Raw genomic sequence first — 25,211 nt, forward strand, 5'->3', positions numbered from 1 at the left:
TTCTTGGGCTTTTAAGAATGAAGCTTTAGTTGATCAGATTTGCAAAGCAGCAACTTGGTCTTCTTTGCATACTAAATTCTACCATTTTGAAGTATTTGCTTCTTCGGAAGCAGTTTTTGGTAGGAAAGTTCTTCAGGCAGCAGTTTCAGTTTCATTCTTCTGCTTATGATTTAAGTTTTTCTTTTTACTTTTTGAGAATAAACATATTTGGGTTGTGGATTAATTTTTTTCAGCAAAATGGCTGTTTATTTTGTCCCTCCCTCTCTAGTGACTCTTGCGTGGAGTTCCACATCTTGGGTATTGCTATCCAATACGTCACTAGCTCATGGACTCTTGCCAATAACATGAAAGAAAACATAATTTATGTAAGAACTTACCTGATAAATTCATTTATTTCATATTGGCAAGAGTCCATGAGGCTGTTATAAGCTTGTATAATGTGGCTATTCCCAGAGAACCTTAAGTAAAACAGGCTTATACAAAAGGTTATTACCAAGGGAGATAGCTGGTTTACTTAGTACAAGTTCTTTTTATAACACTTTACAAAATCAAAATAAAGTGAATAAAACAGATGAAATGAAGCCTTTGTATATTTTACACACTTGTAAAGAGTTGTGATCTTTGGATAAGAATATATACAGCTAGAGACAATTGTATATAAAATTAATGATACTTGCGAGTGAGTTTAGAACTGCAGAGAGCGAAGTTGGCACTGAGTCAAAATGGATCACAGCAGGGAAGCTGTTCTTATTTCCTGGTAGAGGTAAACACTCAGTAACGGAGCTGGCTGGAAAATCAGACTGCAGAGTTAACACAGACTTGCAAGAGATGCTGCCAAAGTCTGTTTCCTGAAATGTAAAGCGGCAGGAAATGCTTCTTAGGTTTAGAAGCTGGAGAAATGACAACAAGGATTTCCTTTAACAGGTACAAAAGTGGGAACTACAAACTTCAATTATCAAGCAAAGCACAGGTGTACTGATCACACCTTTAAAGGGAGGTGAAGGAGTGGGTTGGTCTTAGTTCTTAAAGCTACAGGAATATGACAGATCCCCCCTTTCAGGGGCGCCCCCTTCCGGGATCCAAACCTGGTTTGTCAGGATGTAGACAATGGAATGATGTGAGCAATTGGGGAGCATGTAAGTCCCTAAGGGGTATCCAAGAATCCTCCTCATGACCATACCCTTTCCAATGTACCAGATACTCCGGCGGCGCAAATCCAGAATTGATTCCACTTCGAATTCCGTTTGATCTTCTATCAGCTGGGGAGAGTCCTTGATGAATTGAGGAATATAAACATCAGATCCTTGATAGGGTTTAAATAGAGAAACATGGAAGGATGGGTATATCCTGTAAGATACAGGTAGATCAAGAATCGCTGCATTAGGGTTGATCATTCTTTTTATCTTGAACGGACCTATGAACTGGTTAGCCAGTTTTTTGCTTGGTACCTTTAATTTGAGTTTTTTTGTTGAGAGCCAAACTCTATCGCCAACTGAGTATTGAGGGTACATTTAGATTTTTTGGGTACATTTAGATTTCTCTAAGTGAATCTTTAGGGAAGTCATAGTTTGTTTCAAATTAGAGACATAATCCAGAGCATAAGGTGATTTCGAGGTGGAGATGGAGTTGGGTACAGTGGTTGGATGGTAACCATAAGTGGCAAAGAAGGGTGAAACTTTAGTAGAAGAGTTGATGGAATTGTTGTATGCGAACTCTGCAAGCGGTAACCATTCAACCCAGTCATCCTGGTTCTGTGAGATATAACACCTTAAGTATTGCTCCAAAGTCTGATTCAGTCTTTCAGTAAGGCCATTAGATTGGGGATGAAATGCTGTTGTCATTCTTGAGGAGATTCTTAACAATTTACATAGTGCCTTCCAAAACCTGGATGTAAACTGAGTCCCTCGATCAGTGACTATAGAGGTCGGTAAACCATGGAGTTTCACGATGTGATCAAAGAATGTTTTAGCTGTTGTGAGAGCGTTTGGAATTCTCTTAAGAGGTATGAAATGAGAGAGTTTAGTTAGATGATCTATAACCACTAATATGGTTGTGAATGAATTAGATGGTGGTAATTCGACTATGAAGTCCATTCCAATCATGGTCCAAGGGACTTCAGGTATAGGTAATGGTTTTAGTAAACCAAAAGGTCTGTGGTGTTCTTTTTTGCAAGCTGCACATACATGGCAATCTGACACAAAGGTAACTACATCTTGTCTTAAACCAGGCCACCAGTAATTCCTTGTTAATAAATCCTGGGTTTTAGTGATTCCAGGATGACCGGACATAGGGTTCGTATGATGTAGATGTAGGATCTCCTTCCTTACAGAAGGAGGAACGTATAACAAATTGTTGTAGAAGTATAAACCTGAAGTGGTGTCCTTTACGCAGCATGATGGAATGGTAGAATCTTTTAGTAAAGCTAATAAAATGTCTTTTTGTAGGCTAGAAGTTACAGCTATAAACTTGGTCGACGGTATAACTGTTTGTTGTTCTTCCTTTTCATTATGTTTAATGAAAGAACGGGAAAGAGCATCAGCTTGGATGTTCCTTGAACCTGGTCTATATGTGATCTGAAAGTTAAATCGGTCCAGGAATAAAGACCATCGGACTTGTCTTGATGACAAGGTCTTGTTTTTTTTTAAGATATTGTAAATTCTTATGATCTGTAAGAACTGTAAAAGGTTTGAGTGTCCCTTCCAGTAGGTGTCTCCAGTGTTCCAGGGCACATTTGATAGCTAGAAGTTCCAGGTCCCCCACGGAGTAATTCCTTTCAGCTATAGACAGGAGTCGAGAGTAAAAAGCTACAGGATGTAGGACTGAAGTATCGGTTTGTTGTTGGGAGAGAATAGCACCAATACCAACAGTAGAAGCATCAACCTCTAACACAAATTGAAATTCTGGATTAGGAAGCTGTAGGATAGGAGCTGAAGTAAAACATTCTTTTAAATGCTCAAAAGCTTGTTGGGCTTCTACAGTCCAAACGAGTCAATTCTTACCGGTTAACTTAGTTAGAGGTTGGACAATGGATGAAAATCCTTTGATGAATCTCCTATAAAAATTAGAGAAGCCTAGAAACCTCTGAAGTGATTTCACAGAGGTAGGTACAGGCCATTTGAGTATGGATGTAACCTTCTCTGGATCCATGTTTACACCGTTAGGGGAAATTATGTAACCTAAAAATTTTATTGTCTTTACATGGAATACACATTTCTCAGCCTTGGCATATAGCTGATGTTCTCTTAATCTAGACAAAACCCATCTTACATGTTTTACATGATCAGTTAGATTTTTGGAGTATATCAAAATATCGTCTAGATATATTACAACACACACATCCATTAAGTCTTTGAAAATATTGTTTATGAAAAATTGAAATGTGGCCGGAGCATTAGTTAACCCGAATGGCATAACATTATATTGAAAGAGACCATAACGGGTTCTAAATGCTGTTTTCCATTCGTCACCTGATTAAATTGTATGCTCCCTTCAAATCTAGTTTGGTAAAAATGGTTGCATCTGTTAACCGTTCAAGTAATTCAGGTATTAAAGGAAGTGGATACCTATTTTTAATCGTAATAGAGTTTAATGCTCTGTAGTCAATGATTGGGCGTAAGGTCCCATCTTTATTTGTGACAAAGAATATGCCCGCTGCTGCAGGAGAGGTTGAGGTAGAAATAAAACCTTTCCTTAGATTATCGTCTAGGTACTCTCTGAGAAATTTTAATTCTTTTTGAGAGAGTGGAAAAATTCGGCCGAACGGTATGATAGACCCAGGTTTAGTATCAATGGGGCAATCATAAGGTCTGTGTGGAGGTAGATTTTCGGCTTCCTTAAGGTCAAATACATCTGAAAAGTCTGAATACTGCAATGGTATATGAGGGTGTAGAGTTTTGATTTCCACACAGGGAAAACAGGTAGCAGAACAGTATGGGGAAGAGAAAGTTACTGTGTTACTGCTCCAGTCTATTTGAGGGTTGTGTTTTCTTAACCAAGGATAACTCAATATTAAGGGGTGTAGTGAGCTAGGAATGATATCAAACTTAATGTATTCTGTATGACCCATGTTACAAGAGACAAGTAAAGGAACAGTATGGTGTGTGATTGGGCCTTTTAAATAAGTAGAGCCATCAATAACCTCTTCAGGGTGTGGTTTTCATTTTTAACTTCAGTCAAACCTTGTGCTAAAATTTCAACTTTCTGGTTTAAGGAAGCTATTTCAATTGCCATTGAGGCAGGATCCATGATTTTTCTATATACAAGCTTTAAACTATAATGTATATATGTTAGTAAATTTCTTTATGGCTTGATAATTCTGTTATAAGCTTGTATAATGTGGCTATTCCCAGAGAACCTTAAGTAAAACAGGCTTATACAAAAGGTTATTACCAAGGGAGATAGCTGGTTTACTTAGTACAAGTTCTTTTTATAACACTTTACAAAATCAAAATAAAGTGAATAAAACAGATGAAATGAAGCCTTTGTATATTTTACACACTTGTAAAGAGTTGTGTTCTTTAAAGATAGAAGGCAGCAAACAAGCAGCTTATTGGTACTTGTCTGAGAAAAGCAGAATTTTATAGCAAAGTCTCTTTTTAGTTAAGCTAAGAAGTGAGAAACTGATTTGCAGTCTGCAATGTCCATATATCAAGAGGTATCAGGTTACAGCAGGCAGAGTGTGTGATACAGAGAGAAGGAGAGAGCCAGATTTAACCAGTTGTGTGCACTTTAACATTTTGTATGTCAGCAGATCTTTGGATAAGAATATATACAGCTAGAGACAATTGTATATAAAATTAATGATACTTGCGAGTGAGTTTAGAACTGCAGAGAGCGAAGTTGGCACTGAGTCAAAATGGATCACAGCAGGGAAGCTGTTCTTATTTCCTGGTAGAGGTAAACACTCAGTAACGGAGCTGGCTGGAAAATCAGACTGCAGAGTTAACACAGACTTGCAAGAGATGCTGCCAAAGTCTGTTTCCTGAAATGTAAAGCGGCAGGAAATGCTTCTTAGGTTTAGAAGCTGGAGAAATGACAACAAGGATTTCCTTTAACAGGTACAAAAGCAGGATCTGTAGATTTTAGCTTTTGAGCTTGAAGCAGAGTGGGAACTACAAACTTCAATTATCAAGCAAAGCACAGGTGTACTGATCACACCTTTAAAGGGAGGTGAAGGAGTGGGTTGGTCTTAGTTCTTAAAGCTACAGGAATATAACAGAGGCCCACCCTTTTTTGGTGGTTATGGTTTTTTTGTATAAAGCACAATTATTTCCAAATTCTTTTGTTAATACTTTTTTACTCCTTTCTTTTTCACCCCACTTCTTGGCTATTCGTTAAAATGAATTGTGGGTGTGGTGAGGGGTGTATTTATAGGCATTTTGAGGTTTGGGAAACTTTGCCCCTCCTGGTAGGATTGTATATCCCATACGTCACTAGCTCATGGACTCTTGCCAATATGAAAGAAATGAATTTATCAGGTAAGTTCTTACATAAATTATGTTTTTTACTTATACAATAAAACGTATATTTTGCAGAACAAACTTGCCACATCAATGCAACTTGAAAATTTATAAAATTCAAAAGGGACTTGTACATGCCTTTCATTACAGTAATGATTTGAGCTCCATTTTATCTATCTCACACCCACTCATTTCTTGGCACATAGAATAAGTTCCACTGTGAAGTGAAAAATTATATAAAATCCACAGTCTTGAAATAGCGAAACCAGATACTTCACAGGGGCAATAGCTTATTTATGAATTCTGCATATTGGTTAGATCCGACCATATCTCTAGGACTACCTTGAAGGTCAAAAGCCCACAGGCACCTTTAACTGTTTTCTCAAATTGCTAGTGGTTCACATCAATTATTGGGTGCCTCATGCAACTATAGATGTATATGGCAATGCTCAATACATTTCAGACATGATCTCCTTTAACAGATCACCTTTCATACGAACTGAACACAAGAATACAATGCCGAACTCTGAATCTCGTCTAGCTATGTACAAAGCCAAAAGCAAGATCTTAATAGTCAGTAACAAGTAAAATTAAGGCCTATTTACTCCGGCTTACTGTTGCAACAACACAGTCCCGCAAAGTAACCTGAAACTATTACAAATTATTTTAACACCTTAATGACAGCCAATGTACTCAGGCAGTGAGGATACAGAAATAGTATGGTCTTTACACTGTTGGTGTGACCTGCACTGTTACAGCCCTGGAAGGCCCTTGTGACAGGCAACGTACAGGGTACATGTTTGGAAATCACAAGCTAATGGTTGTATAGACATCTGTACCTTGCACATAAAAAGATTTACTTCTTTCTATCCAGTGGAAACTAGTTTTTACAAAAGCCAAATGAATTAGAGCATATAATCTTTCGACCATATTGGCCCTTTAAATCTCACTTTGGAGATCATTTTTTTTGCTGATCTAGTGATTACTCAGCATATCATCAGTTTAAGTAGATGGCAGATTCTTGAAAAAGACTAAAAAGTCAGAACATTTATTATTTCTGAGCTAAGTGAAGTGACAATTAGGTATAAAGAAATATTGTTTATCCTCTTAAGAGCATTTTGGGGATTTTGATACAATATATGAACCATTTGTTACCTGATGTGCCTGTAAGGGAATTCATTTCATTTTAACAATAAATACATTTGAATATACACCGGAGGTGTGGCTGGTTATGAGCCCAACATAACATTGCCCTAAAGAGCTTGGTAAAAGCTCGGAACCACGTGAGTAATGGAGAACTGAATTCTGCAGTTCATGGTTAATTTTAACAGGATTACACTATTGTCTCCCTCTGTTTTTTTTTCTGAGGTCTTTTTGGAAACATAGGAATGACTCGATTAAAAAGTCTGGGACAGTGTATCCATTAACCTTTTAAAAAAATGATCACCAAATTCACAAAGTTTACGATTTTATATTTTTGTTTATCAAGTTTTGATGAATGTATCTATATAAATAAAGATTTCTGATTATGAATAATAACTAGCTAATTTAGTTGTAGAAGTCTAGCTGAGATTGTGAATAATATTAAAACATGATCATCAGTTTTAGGCATAGAAAAACATTATTCATTTCAGCTGGTAGTTCTCTCGCAATTAAAAATTTCTACCATATAAAAAATAACTAATCTCATATAAAGGAGCAAGAAAACAGCTAAACAGATAGAATATTAATCCCACTGCAGTCTATAAATTAGTAATTGCTTTCTACATTATAGCAGAAAGTTTATACAAATACACAGAAATATTACCTGAAATAGGTGGTGGCTGAAAGACTACTTGGAATTCACAAATCTAATACCAAAAATCAACTGTAAAGTAGCAGCAATTTCCAAAATACTGAACAATTGGTTATATATTGTGAAGTTAAAAAATAAAATAGTTTGTGTAAATATTACTTAGAGGAAGTACTATTGTCAGATTTATTATCTACTGTTTATGAATTGGAGTGAATAAACCAGTTGCATTACTGCCTGTTTCATTATCATATATACACAGTGGTGAGGAATCTGCTTTCCAGTTAAAAGGCATATTACGGCTCCATACATAATCCCTCTACATTCTGCTTAATGCAGCACAAGTGCCACTCATGTGACGAACTAGAGAAGAAAGGAACGAGAGATCCAAGGCAGAAGTCCCTATTCACAGACACTCAAGGTGAGACACCTTGTTCAACTCTGCTCAGCAGCCAACCTACCTTTTACCACGGACTTTAACTTACTACACAGTATCAAGGGCTAACGTTTAAATAGCTCTCCAATTGTTTCATTGCAGCATTACTTTGGATTTAATACTGTTTAGCCATGTGCAAACTCATCACTGTATACGTTAATCACATTAAATTAAATCTATATAAATAGAAATCTCAGATAACATTTATAATTGCTTACTTGATCCAGCTCATTAACTGCACTGTATCAGGATCATAAAATTCTCGTAGTTCTGAAAGTTCCTCTGACAGTCTTGGCCAAAACTAGAAGAGAACACAAATCCCATTATTGAATATACTTGTGTTCACAGAAAATACACACTTTGTTTTCAAATACTAGCAACTCTATCTAACTTTTTCAGTTAAACTTGGTATTATTTGTTGAAAGCTAAATCTAGGTAGGCTCATATGCTAACTTCTAAGCTCTTGACGGCCACCTCTTATCTCAGTGCATTTGGACAGTATTTTACAGCTAGACAGTGCTAGTTTATCTGTGCCATATAGATAACATTGTGCACTGATAAAGTGCAAGCTAAAATGCAAGTCTGTCAAAAGAACTGAAATAAGTAAGAGGTAAAAAGTATATTAATATAACTTTGTTGGCTATGCAAAACTGTAGAATGGGTAATAAAGAGATTATCTTTTTAAACAATATAAAATCTGGAGTAGACTGCCCCTTTAAAAATTATCTAGGCTCTTATCATTCTAGCAAAAACAAAATACAATTCTTGCTGTTCTTGTGTTGTAACGGTCTCTTTTTCTTTTAAGAGCGTATGAAGGGACAGACAAGTTGCAGTAAGATTTGTGATTCTAAAGTATATGGCTAAAACAAAAAAATTGGAAGCTCAGCACAGGGGGTTATTTTTTAGGTGGTTTGCATGGTGCAGATGATACTGGATGTTGTACTCTGAAGTAAACTCTTGTATAGAATTTGGGAGTACATTTTGAAGTGTTTGCTAATTCAAACGATATTAGTGTTTTGCTAGTATGATCCCAGGCTCCTGGTCTGGACTGTTGAGACCCAGGGCGGCGGCTTTCAGACAGTATCTCTGTAGCCCTCCAGTTATCCAGGTAGAGTAGTCACGATTGGGCTGCCTTAGCAAGATATTATACTTTATAGTGGGGATTTGTGCTATACACTTTAAGGATGGAGCCTTTTATAGCTATACAGTTGGAGGAGATTGGTTATACTTCTTGTGGCTTGAGAGGCAGTTGGCAACAGGATGGAGATACAGTGTTGACCCTGAGCAACAGAGAGATACATCACAAAGTACTATGGTCTAGCCTAACCTAGCAGATGCAGGACGGACTGTGAATTATACACCTTCTGCTGAATGATCCGCTAATAGCAGACAAGCATAATGAGGATGGAGTGTCTGGAATGACTCGGCCTATATATATAGTGGAGTAGATCTGATCACAACTTCACTATGTTTTTCCATGATAGTCTCACCTTCTACTGATACTCGACTGGCTTGCAAGGAGGTGATGGATCTACCTAAACAAGTTGAGTCTGAACTGAAGCCCCCAACTAGTTACGATGCTCTCTAAAAATCCTCAGTTGCAGATGGTAATGTCGAGGGAGAGTAACCAGAGAGTAAGTGCTAAAAATAAATACACAGAGCGCCTCCTAAAAGGCTAAGACACTAGTAGTGACAAGATTATTTAAATAAAAAATATATTGAAATTCTATAGGGGTATATAAAATATTTTATAAGCTACTTATAGCTAAAATATACAAACAAGATACAAAAAGGGATCCACTTAAAATTTACAATAAAATATGCATATATCTATATAAAAAACAATACAATTGTGGTTAAAAACCACAACAATATACAATCTTAATCACAAAATAAATTACAATAAAACAGCTGTTGATGGTTGGATAAAAAATAAATATAAAAACATCAATTTACTGAGTAGGTGTCCATAAATATGTAGGTCCCAAACTTTAAATTCTTTCCAGAGAGTGAATGTCCAATATGAAGATTCTATTTTAAAACAGTTATCCTTATATATCCCTCGATAAACGGTGAAATGATGAAGTGTGTAAAAAAGAAAAACGTAGTGGTTTTCAAATCAAATTAAAAAAATTATTGTGAATATCCAAAAAATCCTGAAAAGATGATGTGATGAAGTGGGCGTGAATAATCAAAAATGTGTGTACACAAAAATGAAAAAAGAAAAAGGAAAAAATGTAAAAAAATAATCCAAATGAATATTTAGGATGTGTTAAAGTGAATAACACACTTATAAAGTGACCCTTATGTGAATACAAGATGTGAAGAGATGCTCCTAAAAAGTTATTCCTGTGTGTAAACGATGAAAAAATACAGAAATGGATCCTATGTTTTAGGGATCAATTCATTCAAAGATATACCTGTAATAAAACAAATATAACATAGTGCAAAACTGCTATTCAAACTTAGTCAGTAATTGAAAAGAAGCTTACCATATATGTCAACGCGTTTCGGCCCTAAGAACTGGGCCTTTATCAAGACTATAGATGGATTAGCATGGTAGCTCCTTTTATAGCTATTACTGGCCAATAAGTGCCAGTGTTGTTTTGGCGCCAAAAAATAACCTCTACTTCCTGTTCCTGTTGACCTGGAAGTAAAAAAATAACCTCTACTTCCTTTTCCTGTTGACCTGGAAGTAAAAAAATATAACCTCTACTTCCTGTTCCTGATGACCTGGAAGTACTATTGAGTTTATTCTATTTTTGTATATATGTTCCTAGTTTCATGGTAAATTCATGCTATGTTTCAAATAAAGTACATGTTCATTTTTATTTGTTTCATTAATATTTGAAAGATAATATTTGCCTAAAATCGGCAAACCGGAAGTGTGTGTTCAGTCATTTATCACCATGGAAACCAATATAAGAGTGAATGAATAGAACAATTTTCAGTCATATATTTAGATTTACCATGCCTGATCTGAAAATAGGCTTAATCTATCCTAAGGTAACTAGCTATTTTTGAAAATTGTAAGGCTGCTTGTTAGGCCCTTCTTTGACAGAAAAGACGAGTGAATGAAAAATGTATTCTACTTAGGGAAGACATCAAAGTAATAAATATTATAGTGGATATGACACTATTAAGGAATACAATAAAATAAAATAGAAGATTCTTATTTAAAAAATATAACAATCTAAAAGGGTCCTAAAATGTAAGCAATAATTTCACTGTCCCTATAGAGATATCTATTTAGGAAAAGCGTATAGAATGTCTTCTGGAATGTCATAAAAAATCATATATTTTTTTGATATATAGAAATATCAAGAAACCTATTAAGATAAACATTGTCATATAGCCTCCTATATGGAGACGACCCAGGGCTAAAAAACATTGGAATGATAAACATGATAAAAACATTCGGATAATGAACATCGATTGTAAACATAATTAAAATATAATTAAATTGTTCGAATGATAAACATGATAAAAACATTAGGATAATGAACATCGATTGTAAACATAATTAAAATTTATAAAAATTAGAATATTAAAATATTTCAATATTTGAAACTCTCCATCAGTAATAGTAATGCAAAGTGGCAGGTGAAGAGGGGGGGTGCATGGTTATATATATATCTCTGATTAAAATTACGTGTAGAGTCATCAAAAGAGTATGGGTTAGAATTGTATCTGTTTCTTCTGTGTGGCGGTCTAAATGTTCGCCTCCCTCTCTTATGTGATACTTCTTCCCATTCTACTCTCTCATTAGATTGTGTAGTGACCCCATCATTAGTTCCAGTCTCATTGGTATTGTTAGGTGTATATATTTCAGTCTCATTCTGTTCATTCTGTTTCATCTGTTGTAATTCTTTGTTTAATTTCCTTGATTTCTTGTTAGTGATATCTTCCCTTATTTTGTTGATCTTCTTTGTGAGGTTTTCTTTTCTATCTAAAAGGTCTTTGGTCTCAAAGATTACTCCTTCTGGGCCTATGAGATTGTCTTCATTGGTTTTAATCTCTATATCTACACCAATAAGTATAGATTCCCTGTGATCAATTATGACCTGCATTAATTTCCGTGAAGTCTCAATCAGAATTTCTGACCATTTGCTTATAGATTCTGTTTTCTCTAATGGAAAGGCACATTCTTTCTTATTATATTGAGTTCTAGGCATTTCTTAAGGAATGTGATTTCTGCTTTGTATTTAACCTCCTGAATCAATAATTTCTCTAAATTTTTAAAAATAGATGGATAATCTATAGGAGTTGTACCGTTAGGATCTGGATTAGGTACAATATGGTCAATCTCAAGGGTTATTTCCTGTCTTATGGATTTTGTAAAATCCATATTATAATAGTAAGGGTCTTAATAACAAAGAAGATCTATCTCATCTTCTTAACTTAAGATTATAGCCGCTGTTATTATTCTATCCTATAGGTGTAGCTTAAATAGGTGCATGTATTTTCATACTAGCATAGATTAGGCACACCCCCACATAGAGTATATGTAGGCATTTGAAAGAGATAGGTCTTATTGTAATTGTGATTTCAAGTACTTCTGTTAATATAACCATGCACCCCCCCTCTTCACCTGCCACTTTGCATTACTATTACTGAAAGAGATAGGTCTTATTGTAATTGTGATTTCAAGAACTTCTGTTAATATAACCATGCACCCCCCTCTTCACCTGCCACTTTGCATTACTATTACTGATGGAGAGTTTCAAATATTGAAATATTTTAATATTCTAATTTTTATACATTTTAATTATGTTTACAATCGATGTTCATTATCCTAATGTTTTTATCATGTTTATCATTCGAACAATTTAATTATATTTTAATTATGTTTACAATCGATGTTCATTATCCGAATGTTTTTATCATGTTTATCATTCCAATGTTTTTTAGCCCTGGGTCGTCTCCATATAGGAGGCTATATGACAATGTTTATCTTAATAGGTTTCTTGATATTTCTATATATCAAAAAAATATATGATTTTTTATGACATTCCAGAAGACATTCTATACGCTTTTCCTAAATAGATATCTCTATAGGGACAGTGAAATTATTTCTTACATTTTAGGACCCTTTTAGATTGTTATATTTTTTAAATAAGAATCTTCTATTTTATTTTATTGTATTCCTTAATAGTGTCATATCCACTATAATATTTATTACTTTGATGTCTTCCCTAAGTAGAATACATTTTTCATTCACTCGTCTTTTCTGTCAAAGAAGGGCCTAACAAGCAGCCTTACAATTTTCAAAAATAGCTAGTTACCTTAGGATAGATTAAGCCTATTTTCAGATCAGGCATGGTAAATCTAAATATATGACTGAAAATTGTTCTATTCATTCACTCTTATATTGGTTTCCATGGTGATAAATGACTGAACACACACTTCCGGTTTGCCGATTTTAGGCAAATATTATCTTTCAAATATTAATGAAACAAATAAAAATGAACATGTACTTTATTTGAAACATAGCATGAATTTACCATGAAACTAGGAACATATATACAAAAATAGAATAAACTCAATAGTACTTCCAGGTCATCAGGAACAGGAAGTAGAGGTTATATATTTTTACTTCCAGGTCAACAGGAACAGGAAGTAGAGGTTATTTTTTGGCGCCAAAACAACACTGGCACTTATTGGCCAGTAATAGCTATAAAAGGAGCTACCATGCTAATCCATCTATAGTCTTGATAAAGGCCCAGTTCTTAGGGCCGAAACGCGTTGACATATATGGTAAGCTTCTTTTCAATTACTGACTAAGTTTGAATAGCAGTTTTGCACTATGTTATATTTGTTTTATTACAGGTACATCTTTGAATGAATTGATCCCTGAGACATAGGATCCATTTCTGTATTTTTTCATCGTTTACACACAGGAATAACTTTTTTAGGAGCATCTCTTCACATCTTGTATTCACATAAGGGTCACTTTATAAGCGTGTTATTATTTTTTTACATTTTTTCCTTTTTCTTTTTTCATTTTTGTGTACACACATTTTTGATTATTCACGCCCACTTCATCACATCATCTTTTCAGGATTTTTTGGATATTCACAATAATTTTTTAAATTTGATTTGAAAACCACTACGTTTTTCTTTTTTACACACTTCATCATTTCACCGTTTATCGAGGGATATATAAGGATAACTGTTTTAAAATAGAATCTTCATATTGGACATTCACTCTCTGGAAAGAATTTAAAGTTTGGGACCTACATATTTATGGACACCTACTCAGTAAATTGATGTTTTTATATTTATTTTTTATCCAACCATCAACAGCTGTTTTATTGTAATTTATTTTGTGATTAAGATTGTATATTGTTGTGGTTTTTAACCACAATTGTATTGTTTTTTATATAGATATATGCATATTTTATTGTAAATTTTAAGTGGATCCACTTTTGTATCTTGTTTGTATATTTTAGCTATAAGTAGCTTATAAAATATTTTATATACCCCTATAGAATTTCAATATATTTTTTATTTAAATAATCTTGTCACTACTAGTGTCTTAGCCTTTTAGGAGGCGCTGTGTGTATTTATTTTTAGCACTACATTCACCTTTTTGGGGGCGCTGGTACACACAATACTAGGAGCTACAGACACAAGGTTGAGCGCTGTCAGATTTTAACAGATTTTTAACCAGAGAGTAAGTGTTGCAGTTAAGAAAGTGGACACGGGTCTACTTCCCCCTGGAAGCAATATACAGAGAAACACTGGTAGTGGGATGATTGATTTGCAGAGACTCTGCTATAATCCACATTGCAGACAAGCCCACTTAAAGTGAATGTAAAGTTAGGCACATCCGTTTACGCCACATTAATAATCTATCCAAATTAGGTCCACTTTAATTCATCATTTTTTTTAACACTCAGTAATTTCACCAAATTATACCTTTTAATCTTGTTGATCTTATTTCAAATCCTCCACCTGCCATATTGATTGACATGTATTGAGCAATCCAATTGCCAATCATTGTTTCCCCCCAGGCATTCAACCCCTTTTTTTTCTACGTCACTCGCTTTTTCTGCGCATGCACTAAACTGAGTTTCCTACTCAGTCTCGATGCATGTTCATGCGTCATGCATGCTCTCAAGCGCTACTATTGAGATTATAGAGAAATTGTTAGGAAATAGGCTTTTAACACATGCACAAGTCTTTAGATCAACGGGAGCGCGCTTGAGACATACGTATACAGCGGGGGGAATGCTCTATATGTTACATTGTGCAGAAGTCGGAAGTGGCGACTGGGAGGAGTCACAATAAAAAAAGCATAAAGTTTGTAGAATAAATATTAACAAAATGTTAGTTTTATAAAAAAAACACATAATTTATGCTTACCAGATAAATTCCTTTCCTTCCTTACTGTTGGGAAATACAACACCTGGCCCCAGTCATTCTCCAGAGGGAACAAGTAAAGTAAGAGAAACAGTAGGGTATAAATGGTCCCAGAAGAATAAAATAAATAATAGGGGACCGCCCATAGACAAGAAAAAAAAAGGACGGGTGCAGTGGACTCTCCCTATCCGAAAGGAAAGGAATTTACATGTCCACAACTTCATTCCTTAATGTAGGGAAAAATATACCCAAGCTCCAGAGGACACTGAATGAATAATGGGAGGAAACAAAAAGGAAGAGGCGTACCCTATTCTGAGGGCACCATAGCCTGAGAAACTTTTCTCCCGAAAAACAGCAAACTTGTAAAATTTTGAAAAAGTATGTAAGGAGGACCAGGTAGCCGCCTTACAAATCTGATCCATAGAGGCCTCATTCTTAAAGGCCCAAGAGGAAGCCACTGCTCTAGTGGAATGAACCGTTAGCCTCTCAGGAGGACTATGTCCCACTGTCTCGTAAGCTAAGCGGATGACACTCAAACAAAGAGGGAGATTGTCTAAACTCCTTAGTAGCCTGAAGATAGAACCTCAAGGGGTGAACCACATCCAAATTGTGAAGTAAGCGTTCCTTCGATGAAGAAGGATTAGGACACAAGGAAGGAACCACAATCTCCTGATTGATGTTGCGATCTGACACAACCTTAGGAAGAAAACCTAATTTAGTACGTAAAACTACGGAATGCAGAGGCTCAAAAGGAACCTGTTGCAAAACCCGAAGAACAAGATTTAGGCTCCAAGGAGGAGCCCCAGATCTAAACACAGGTTGGATCCTAGTCAGAACCTTAAAGGACTGCACGTCTGGAAGCTCAGCCAGTGTCTTGTGCAATAAAACCGACAGGGCCGAAATCGGTCCCCTCACGGAACTAGCAGAAAAGCCCTTCTCCAGCCCATCCTGGAGAAAAGATAAGATCCTGGCAACCTTAACTCTGTGACAGGAAAAAAACACGCTCTTCACACCAGAATAAGTAGGTCCTCCACACATTGTGGTAGATAGCCAAGTAACTAGTTTACAAGCTTGAATAAGAGTATCAATGACACTCTCAGAGAAACCTCTCTTAGCTAAGACTAAGCATTCAATCTCCACTCAGACTCAGAGAATCTAGATTTTGATGAACAAATGGACCTTGTATCAGCAGGTCTCTGCGTCAAGGTAACTTCCACGTAGGAGATGAGGACATCCCCACTAGATCCACTAACCACGTCCTTCGCGTCCACGATGGAGCAATCAGGATTACTGATACCCGCTCCTGCTTGATGCGGGTCACCACTCGAGGAAGAAGCGGTAATGGAGGGAAAAGATATATGTTTTTGAATCTCTAGGGCACTGCAAGTGCATCTATTAGATACGCTTGGGTATCCCTCAACCTGTATCTGGGTAGCTTGGTATTGAGACGGGACGCCATGAGATCTATCTCCGGCGTCCCCCACTTGCTGCATATCTCTGCAAACACCTCGGGATGGAGAGACCATTCCCCTGGATGAAAGAAAATCTGCCTCCCAGTTGTCCACACCCGGAATGTGGATTGCTGACAGCCCACTCCAGAATCTGAGATACTTCCTTCATCGCCAAGGAACGTCTCGTTCCCCCCTGATGGTTGATGTAAGCCACCAAGGTTATATTGTCTGATTGGAATCTGATAAACTGGGACAAACCCAGAAGTGGCCAAGCCTTCGAGGCCTTGAAGATTTCCCGTAGTTCCAAAATATTGATCGGGAGGGAGGACTCCTCCTGAGTCCACAAACCCTGTGCCTTCCTGGCACCCCAAACAGCTCCCCATCCGGATAGGCTTGCGTCTGTAGTCACAATTTCCCAGGATGGTCTTAAGAAGCATGTCTCTCAGGACAGATGATCTGGACAGAGCCACCAAGAGAGCGATTCTCTCAACTGGCTGTCTAATATAAGCATGCACAGTTGTAAAGGTCTGAGACTGAACCTGGCAAAAGGAATGATGTCCATGCAGGACACCATGAGACCAATCACCTCCATACACTGAGCCACAGAGGGATTCAAGGAGGTCTGGAGGGAAAGACATGCCGAAGTTAGCTTGCAATGTCTCTGGTCTGTTATCCCCTGGAATTCCACCCTGGTACTTGGGATAAGAGAACTCTTTTCCAAGTTTATCTTCTATCCATGTGATCGAAGAAGACTTAGAAGGGACTCCGAAAATTCTTCCACAAGACGAAAGGATGGTGCTTGCACCAGAATATCGTCCAAGTATGGAGCTCCTGCAATACCCTGAGTTTTGGCAACAGCTAGAAGAGCCCCCAGAACCTTCATAAAGATTCTTGGATCAGTATCTAGGCCAAACGGAAGGGCAATGAACTGAAAGTGCTGGCCCAGGAATGTAAACCTCAGGAACTGAAAGTGTTCCCTGTGGATTGGAACATGAAGGTAAGCGTCCTTCAGATCTATAGTGGTCATAAACTGGCCTTCCTGAATTAAAGGAAGGATGGACCTTATCGTCTCCATCTTAAAGGAAGGGACACTGAGAAATGTGTTTAAGCACTTTAGGTCCAAAATTGGGCGGAAAGTTCCCTCCTCCTTTGAGACCACGAAAAGTTTTGAATAAAACCCCAAACCTCTTTCTTCGATAGGCACTGGGACAACAACTCCTAAGGAGGATAGATTCTGAATGCACCCTAGAAAGGCATCCCTCTTTTCTGGTCTGGTAGACAGATTCGAGAGGAGGAATCTGCCCCTTGGCGGATTAGATTTGAAGCATATCTTGTATCCCCTTAGATACCACCTCCAGGACCCACAGATCCTGTATGTCCTTGAATCCGGCGTCAGACAAGAGAGACAGTCTGCCCCTACATAATCCGATCCCAGATCGGGGGCCGCCCCTTCATGACGATTTGTTTTCAGCGGGCTTCTTATTCTGCTTGGATTTATTCCAGGACTGAGCCGGCTTCCAAGTACTCTTGGGATGCTCGGGCTTGGAATGAAAAGGAACGGAAATTAGAAGATTGTTGCCCCTTAGACTTGTTCTTCTTATCTTGCGGTAGGAAGGCACCCTTGCCTCCGGTAACTGTAGAAATAATGGAGTCCAGGCCTGGACCAAATAAAATCTTTCCCTTGAAGGGAAGAGAAAGGAGTCTGGACTTAGAAGTCATATCCGTAGACAAAGACTTCAACCAGAGCGCCCGGCGGGCTAGGATCGCAAAGCCAGAGGCCTTTGCATTTAGGCAAATAATTTGCATGTTCACATCACAGATAAAAGAATTAGCAATTCTCAGAGCTTTCATTCTTGTGTCTTCAATATCCTTGAGGGGAGACTCCACCTCAATGAGTTCCGACAAAGAGTCGCACCAGTAGGTAGAGGCTCTGGCAACCGGGGCAACTACAGCCGCCGGTTGAAACAAAAATCCTGTATGTGGAAACATCTTTCTCAGAAAGGTTTCTATTTTCTTATCCATCGGCTCTCTGAACGAAGAACTATCCTTAAGAGGCATAGTAGTACGTTTAGCACGTCTAGACCCAGACAGTTAACAGAGGAAACGCTCTCCTCAGGTTCAGGTCTCAGCCGGAATGGAGGAAATGAACATAGACCACATCCGGTCACATGGAGTGCAAGACAGTACTTCCCCTGTTATTTCAAGTACAGTAAGTAATAGGAGCTGTGCAACACTTTCAAAAACGAAAGTGAAACTTAAAAAGTGAAACCTGTTTGTTCCAGCCAAAAACACACAGTCTATCAGCCCAGGAAAATATCACACAAAGCAGCATGTAAATAATTAATACACTGATTAATTAACCCCAACTGTTGAATAAACCCCCTTCAGAGGATATTAACCCTGGATCCTATCAAGGTATAAAGGAGCCACACTGTGACCCTGTTATAGCATTTTATGTGTAAAAATTTAAACAATCTTACCTCCAGGATCCATGCTGTCTTACACAGTCTCTCAAGTGTGACAGTCTTATAGCAGCGCGAGAGAAATCAGGCAGTGAAACTCGTCAACACTGATTGCTTAACAGTAGTCTGGATGGTTTCATGACTACTTAAAATTCCAGTCCTATCTCGAAGGGCAGATACCCTTTTTCAGGACTCTCCGAATCTTCTGCCACCACCTAACATAACGAAAGGCAAAGAATGAGTGGGGTAATGAGGAAGTGGGAGGGATATTTAAGCCTTTGGCTGGGGTGTATTTGCCTCCTCCTGGTGGCAAGGTGTTGTATTTACCAACAGTAAGGAATGAAGCCGTAAACTCTCCCTATCTTAGGAAGGAAAAATACTTAGCGGTTTGAATAACTAACAGTACACAAATGCTTAGGAGGCATCGCCACAGTGAAAATTTACATTCACTTTAAGCCCTTTTACATAAAACTTTTATACTGATATCAGCCCAGCTTATTGTTGGAGGAATGGGGTGGCTTGACTTAAGTTTGATAAGTGGGCTTTATATAGTTCATGTCCTGGTATGCATCCTTGCTACTCAAAGGCTAAAGACTAGATATGCCTTACTGTAGAGACCTCAGCCCCCTTGTTTGGCTGTGTCAGGAAGTAATGAACACTGCACAGATGAAGTTTAAAAAGATAAAGATAAAATCCATTTAACATGATTAACAATTCATATTGCAATGATTTCTATCGAGTGTAATCAATAACAGTGTTTTTTTAATTACAACCAATGAAACAGACTGTTTTATATTCCTTTAAGGGAAGTGCTCTACAAGAAAATTTAAATTTTCTAATTTTTACATCAGTATTTTTTGTTCAGCTTTGTTGCAAATAATATAATATAAAAAAACATAAATTATGCTTACCTGATAGTTTCATTTTCTTCTCAAGGGAAGAGTCCACAGCTGCATTCATTACTTTTGGGAAATACAGAACCTTGCCACCAGGAGGAGGCAAAGACACCCCAGCCAAAGGCTTAAATACCTCCCCCACTTCCCTCATCCCCCAGTCATTCTACCAAGGGAACAAGGAACAGTAGGAGAAATATCAGGGTGAAAAAAGGTGCCAGAAGAACAAATAAATTACAGCCGCCTCAGAGAAAAAACACGAGTGGGAGCTGTGGACTGTACCCTTCAGAAGAAAATTAAATTATCAGGTAAGCATAATTTGTTTTTCTTCTGAAGGAAGAGTCCACAGTTGCATTAATTACTTTTGGGAAAACAATACCCAAGCTAGAGGACACTGAATGCAAACAACGGGTGGGTACAAAATGTGGCCCCTTCGAAAGGCACCACAGCCTGAATTACTCAACACCCTAAAATTTAAGTACAAACGACAAGGAAGAAAATCCGAGCCCAGGTAACTGCACATTAGTTACACCGCCGGCAAAGCCAAACTAAAAAACTACTTAGGCCTAGAGTCCGTCAAGTCCAAACAATCTCTGAGGTGTCCGCTCCACGGGTCACAACTCCCAAGAATGTACCCGGCCAAAGACAAGGACTGCATCTGTCCCCCAAAAGGGAAAACAGTCCAAGAAAAATCCAAAGGAACTTTTCCCACTCAACACCTATAGAACAACCCATGCTTGTCTTACAATAGCAAAGCCCAAGGAGATGAGCTCCCTAGAAACACAAGGACCGAAGAAAAAGGATCCATACATAGGGAAACATGTCCCAAAAAGGACTCAAGGAGCACCCTCCTATCCCCGATCCTGTACCATATTCTAAGGTACTCCAGGAAAACCATGAGTCCCCTGATGCCTCATAACATATCTAGACCAGCAGACTAGACAGGCAGAGACAACAGGATAACTAGAAAAGAGCTCTCCAAAGGAATTGCAAACTGCCTGCACAGGAACTCTCAATGACCAGCTTCCAGGAGGAAGGCTGACGCACCATTGCTAACCCAAACCACCTAAAGGCACATCAAAACCTGTTAGCATACAGAAAATAGCAATTAGCTGTAGATGGTTCCAACTGCAAAGCTTGCAAGGGCTTACAGCCCTCTGAATAGCGGGCTCCAAGTAGCGCCCCTTCCCGGGACCAGACGCCAGTAGAAAAGAGGAGGAAATCCAAAGTCCTCCCACAAAGGAGAGGACCAACATTAAGAAAACGGTCAACAATGCATAGAGTAACCGATCCCCAACCCTCCGTCCAGGATAATGGTCCCAGCCTAAAGGCTAGTCAAAGAACGAAGACAAGAGTCCAAGACTTCTGGAAGAGAAAGAAGGATCAACAAGGAAGACCATTGCTACAAATAGCATGCTACCGTGAGTCAGGATAAACATTGTGCTCGGATACGAGACCCCCTACACGCTGTCTTCGTCAAAAAAGGAACACTTCCCAAAGGAAGAAGGCCCTCAGACCCTCAGCATCCATATAACAGATCTAACACATAGCAGAAGCCCCAAAGGGTGCAATCCCTCAGCCTTCCGCTGCAGGACGGATGAATCAGACACTACATCGCAGCTCCCCTTCCAGGATCTTGAAACGCATGAAGGGAAAAAACCCTGCAAGGCAAGAACGAAGGACCCACCGGAACGCAACGAAACTAAGGTAACTCCAAACCCGGAGAACCCAACCCCCACCCTAGAAGAGATGGGAATGAAAACAACAGAAAAACACCCTACCATAGAGGCGAGACCCCTCGGCCATATCGCCAACCCAGTTGAAAGACACCTGGAGTCTACAGGAACATCCTACATGCACCAGAAGACCAGTAGGGACCCGTCAGAAGGACCTAAAGCCTAAGCCACAGTCCAATAGGCATCTCTCACAGATCCCCAGCCCCTATGAGAGAGGCCGTGGGACCACAAATATCTAGTGTGAAATCCACACCCATCCAAGGAGAGACATGGACCAAGGCCAGGGTCCTCTACAAGGAGTCAATAGAAAGATCCAGCATCCAGAGGGACCCCAAACTGCCTCCTACAAGTAGGAGTGCACCTCTAAAGTCCATAGACTTGGAGATCTATCAATAACCTCAAACCCAAGAGTCACAAAGAACTCCTGAACGGTCTAAGATTCAGCACCCAGTGCATATGGATCGCAAGGAAATCTCGTAGGCAAGCGGTAACACGTGTTACACACACAGGCAGGGTAGCAATCAACACCCAAAGGCGAATGATAACCCTGGACCTTGCTCGCCATCTCAGAGAGATAAACGTAAGGCACTGCCCACAAAACCCCTAACAGAGCATCGAGGAGAAATGGTCAACTACCTGACCCCAGAAGGGCGGCCATCTGAACCAGACCTCGACTCTTCACTGACAAGCCCCAAGGCTAGAGTTGCAACGAGACGCAAGACACCCATATGTCAAAGACCGTGGTCAGACCAAGGGTATAAAGTGGAATAGACAACAGTCAGAGATCCTTGAAGGATCTATTTTCCAAAGGAACTACTTTAAGCAGGCAAGCGCTGGAGCCGTAGACCCCCACAGAAGGCTGGGAACCCCTGCACACCCCCTCTTAGAGTAACACAACTTGGAGTAGAGAAGGAAAAACATGCCTGTGCATCCAGACCAGATGATCTACACAAGGCAGGAAGGAATGAGACTCCGCCACCGCAAGAAAATGCGTAATAGGCGAAAGAATCAGCGTCTGGAAGAAACTCAAATCGGTAATCACTCGGCACACCAGACCATAAAGGTTACACACATCTCACAACTTCCAAAGAATTGAAATAACAGTTCAGAGTCCCCAGGGACCAGAAGAACCACAATGCCATCTGCAAAAACAGATCCGTATCCCAGGCGAGTAGCCCGAACCGACCAACCTTAGATTGGCACTCACAACCCTCCGTCAGGAGGGGTTGCATATAAACAACAGGCCTCATAATTCGGTAGGATCCGAGCCCGGAGTCCATAGAATAGGCCAAGTGGCATTCAGAATCGAACAGGATTTAATCAGCACCACAAAGGTGACATGAACCCTGGTAACAGCCGACAAAGCGTCCAACCAGTACCAGCCTGGTATAAGGACACTCCTGAACTGCTCAAGGTCCAAGAAAATTCATCCCGAAGGATCAATAAATGAACTAGAAAACATAATTCTAAGGAGTGCCCACGCAATCACTAATCACAAGAATCGGTTTCAGAGAAGAACGTTCATAAAACGAAGATCTAACAGACATGAGCTTAAGGAAAACAAATTAATACATCCATCTGGATCAAAAAATAAAATGAAGGCAGCACCCATCAGGTGAACGCCCAAGGTGAATGAAAATGTCAATGGAACCAGCCGATTAGAAGTCCCATTCACCCAAGCTCAGAACAGGAAACGAAAACCTAAAGAAAAAATTAAACGGAGACGTTAAGGAGATTGGCTTCATCCCCAAATGTCATATCCATTTTTCCATCCAGCTTCTAAGGCCTTGGATCCCTCGGCACACTAGGACTGGGATCCTCCAACATTGCCAAAACATGTCTTAAAAGAACACGAACCAACCTGTAATGGAAGGCAAAATCATCCCTCGCTGGATCTTCCTGTGACGAAAGGCAAAGAATGACTGGGGGATGAGGGAAGTGGGGTAGGTATTTAAGCCTTTGGCTGGGGTGTCTTTGCCTCCTCCTGGTGGCCAGGTTCTGCATTTCCCAAAAGTAATAAATGCAGCTGTGGACTCTTCCCTTTTAAGAAGAAAATAAATACATTTGTTAACAGAAAAACAATGATTATGTATGGATCAAGCATAAAAACCATCTTCACCTGGCAAAAGACCTTTCAATACATAAAACAAACTCAAAATGACTTACCTTAAAAATGAGGTAGACTATGACCAAGATAGAAACTGAATATCTAGCCACGTTGGTCTGAAAGAGAGTGTTAATATAATTTAGCTGCCATTAGCTTATTAGCTAATATTTCCTGTAAACCATATAACATATTAAGGTTGAATAACAATAATTATAGATAAGTCTGAAAATGTATTAAAGAGACAAGAAAGATCAAATTTAAAATGCATAGCAGAAGCAGTTTTACAACATATTTGCAAAAAATACTCCAAATTAAAAATGTAACAGATTTTGTGAAAAGTACTTCTGTGCATGTGAACTTATGAGTATAGATAGCTGACATCAACAGAGCTCATGCAAAATAGTGCTGTGTGTTCAGTGGGTTCAGTGGGTTGCGTGCACAGTAAGTGATCACAAAAGAATCACTGTGCATTTAACATTTGCGGACAGCAATAAAGCGGTGCACATTGTATGGCTGGTACAGTCCTTTTAAAAAGTGGCTGAAAATCTTAAACATCTAGGTTTGATATTAGTTGAAAATCACCAATATATTAAAGGGGCCATTATAGTCAAAAGATGACATGCACTAATCAGTTAAATTTAAAACTATCGACCCTTAACTACAGCGTGTTTAACCTCCACAAAGGAGTTAAATGAACAGCAGAAATACTATTAGTATTTTGCGGTCTGGACCAGCAGTACTATGCGAGTCCCTAGAGTTACTTCTACTGTGTGTTTATCCACTTTGCAGGGGTTAAAGGGACAGTATACACCAATTTTCATATAAATGCATTTTATAGATACTACTACAAATAATAATATGCACAGATACTGATATACACATCCAGTATAAAACCATTAAAACAAAATTTATGCTTACTTGATAAATGTCTTTCTTTCATGTAATTAGCAAGAGTCCATGAGCTAGTGACGTATGGGATATACATTCCTACCAGGAGGGGCAAAGTTTCCCAAACCTCAAAATGCCTATAAATACACCCCTCACCACACCCACAAATCAGTTTTACAAACTTTGCCTTCCATGGAGGTGGTGAAGTAAGTTTGTGCTAGATTCTTCGTTGATATGCGCTTCGCAGCAGGCTGGAGCCCGGTTTTCCTCTCAGTGTGCAGTGAATGTCAGAGGGATGTGAAGAGAGTATTGCCTATTTGAATTCAATGATCTCCTTCTACGGGGTCTATTTCATAGGTTCTCTGTTATCGGTCGTAGAGATTCATCTCTTACCTCCCTTTTCAGATCGACGATATACACTTATATATACCATTACCTCTACTGATTCTCGTTTCAGTACTGGTTTGGCTTTCTACTACATGTAGATGAGTGTCTTGGGGTAAGTAAGTCTTATTTTTGTGACACTCTAAGCTATGGTTGGGCACTTTTATATAAAGTTCTAAATATATGTGTTTAAACATTTATTTGCCTTGATTCAGGATGTTCAACATTCCTTATTTCA

The 25,211-nt window shown here is 38.6% G+C and overlaps 1 protein-coding gene across 2 annotated transcripts in view; it reads right to left on the reverse strand.

The window, feature by feature from the left end:
- The window catches only part of DPY19L3 (dpy-19 like C-mannosyltransferase 3), a 193,283-nt gene that overhangs the window by 20,208 nt on the left and 147,864 nt on the right, over positions 1–25,211 (reverse strand). For both annotated transcript variants that reach the window (XM_053701707.1, XM_053701698.1), the window contains exons 15-16: positions 23,761–23,817; positions 7,906–7,988 (exon numbers count right to left, since the gene is read on the reverse strand). In XM_053701707.1, the coding sequence (XP_053557682.1) occupies positions 7,906–7,988; positions 23,761–23,817 (140 nt within the window). The remainder of the gene's footprint in view (positions 1–7,905; positions 7,989–23,760; positions 23,818–25,211) is intronic.

Source organism: Bombina bombina, chromosome 1 (genome assembly GCF_027579735.1).
Source record: "Bombina bombina isolate aBomBom1 chromosome 1, aBomBom1.pri, whole genome shotgun sequence".
Taxonomy (NCBI): Eukaryota; Metazoa; Chordata; class Amphibia; order Anura; family Bombinatoridae; genus Bombina; species Bombina bombina.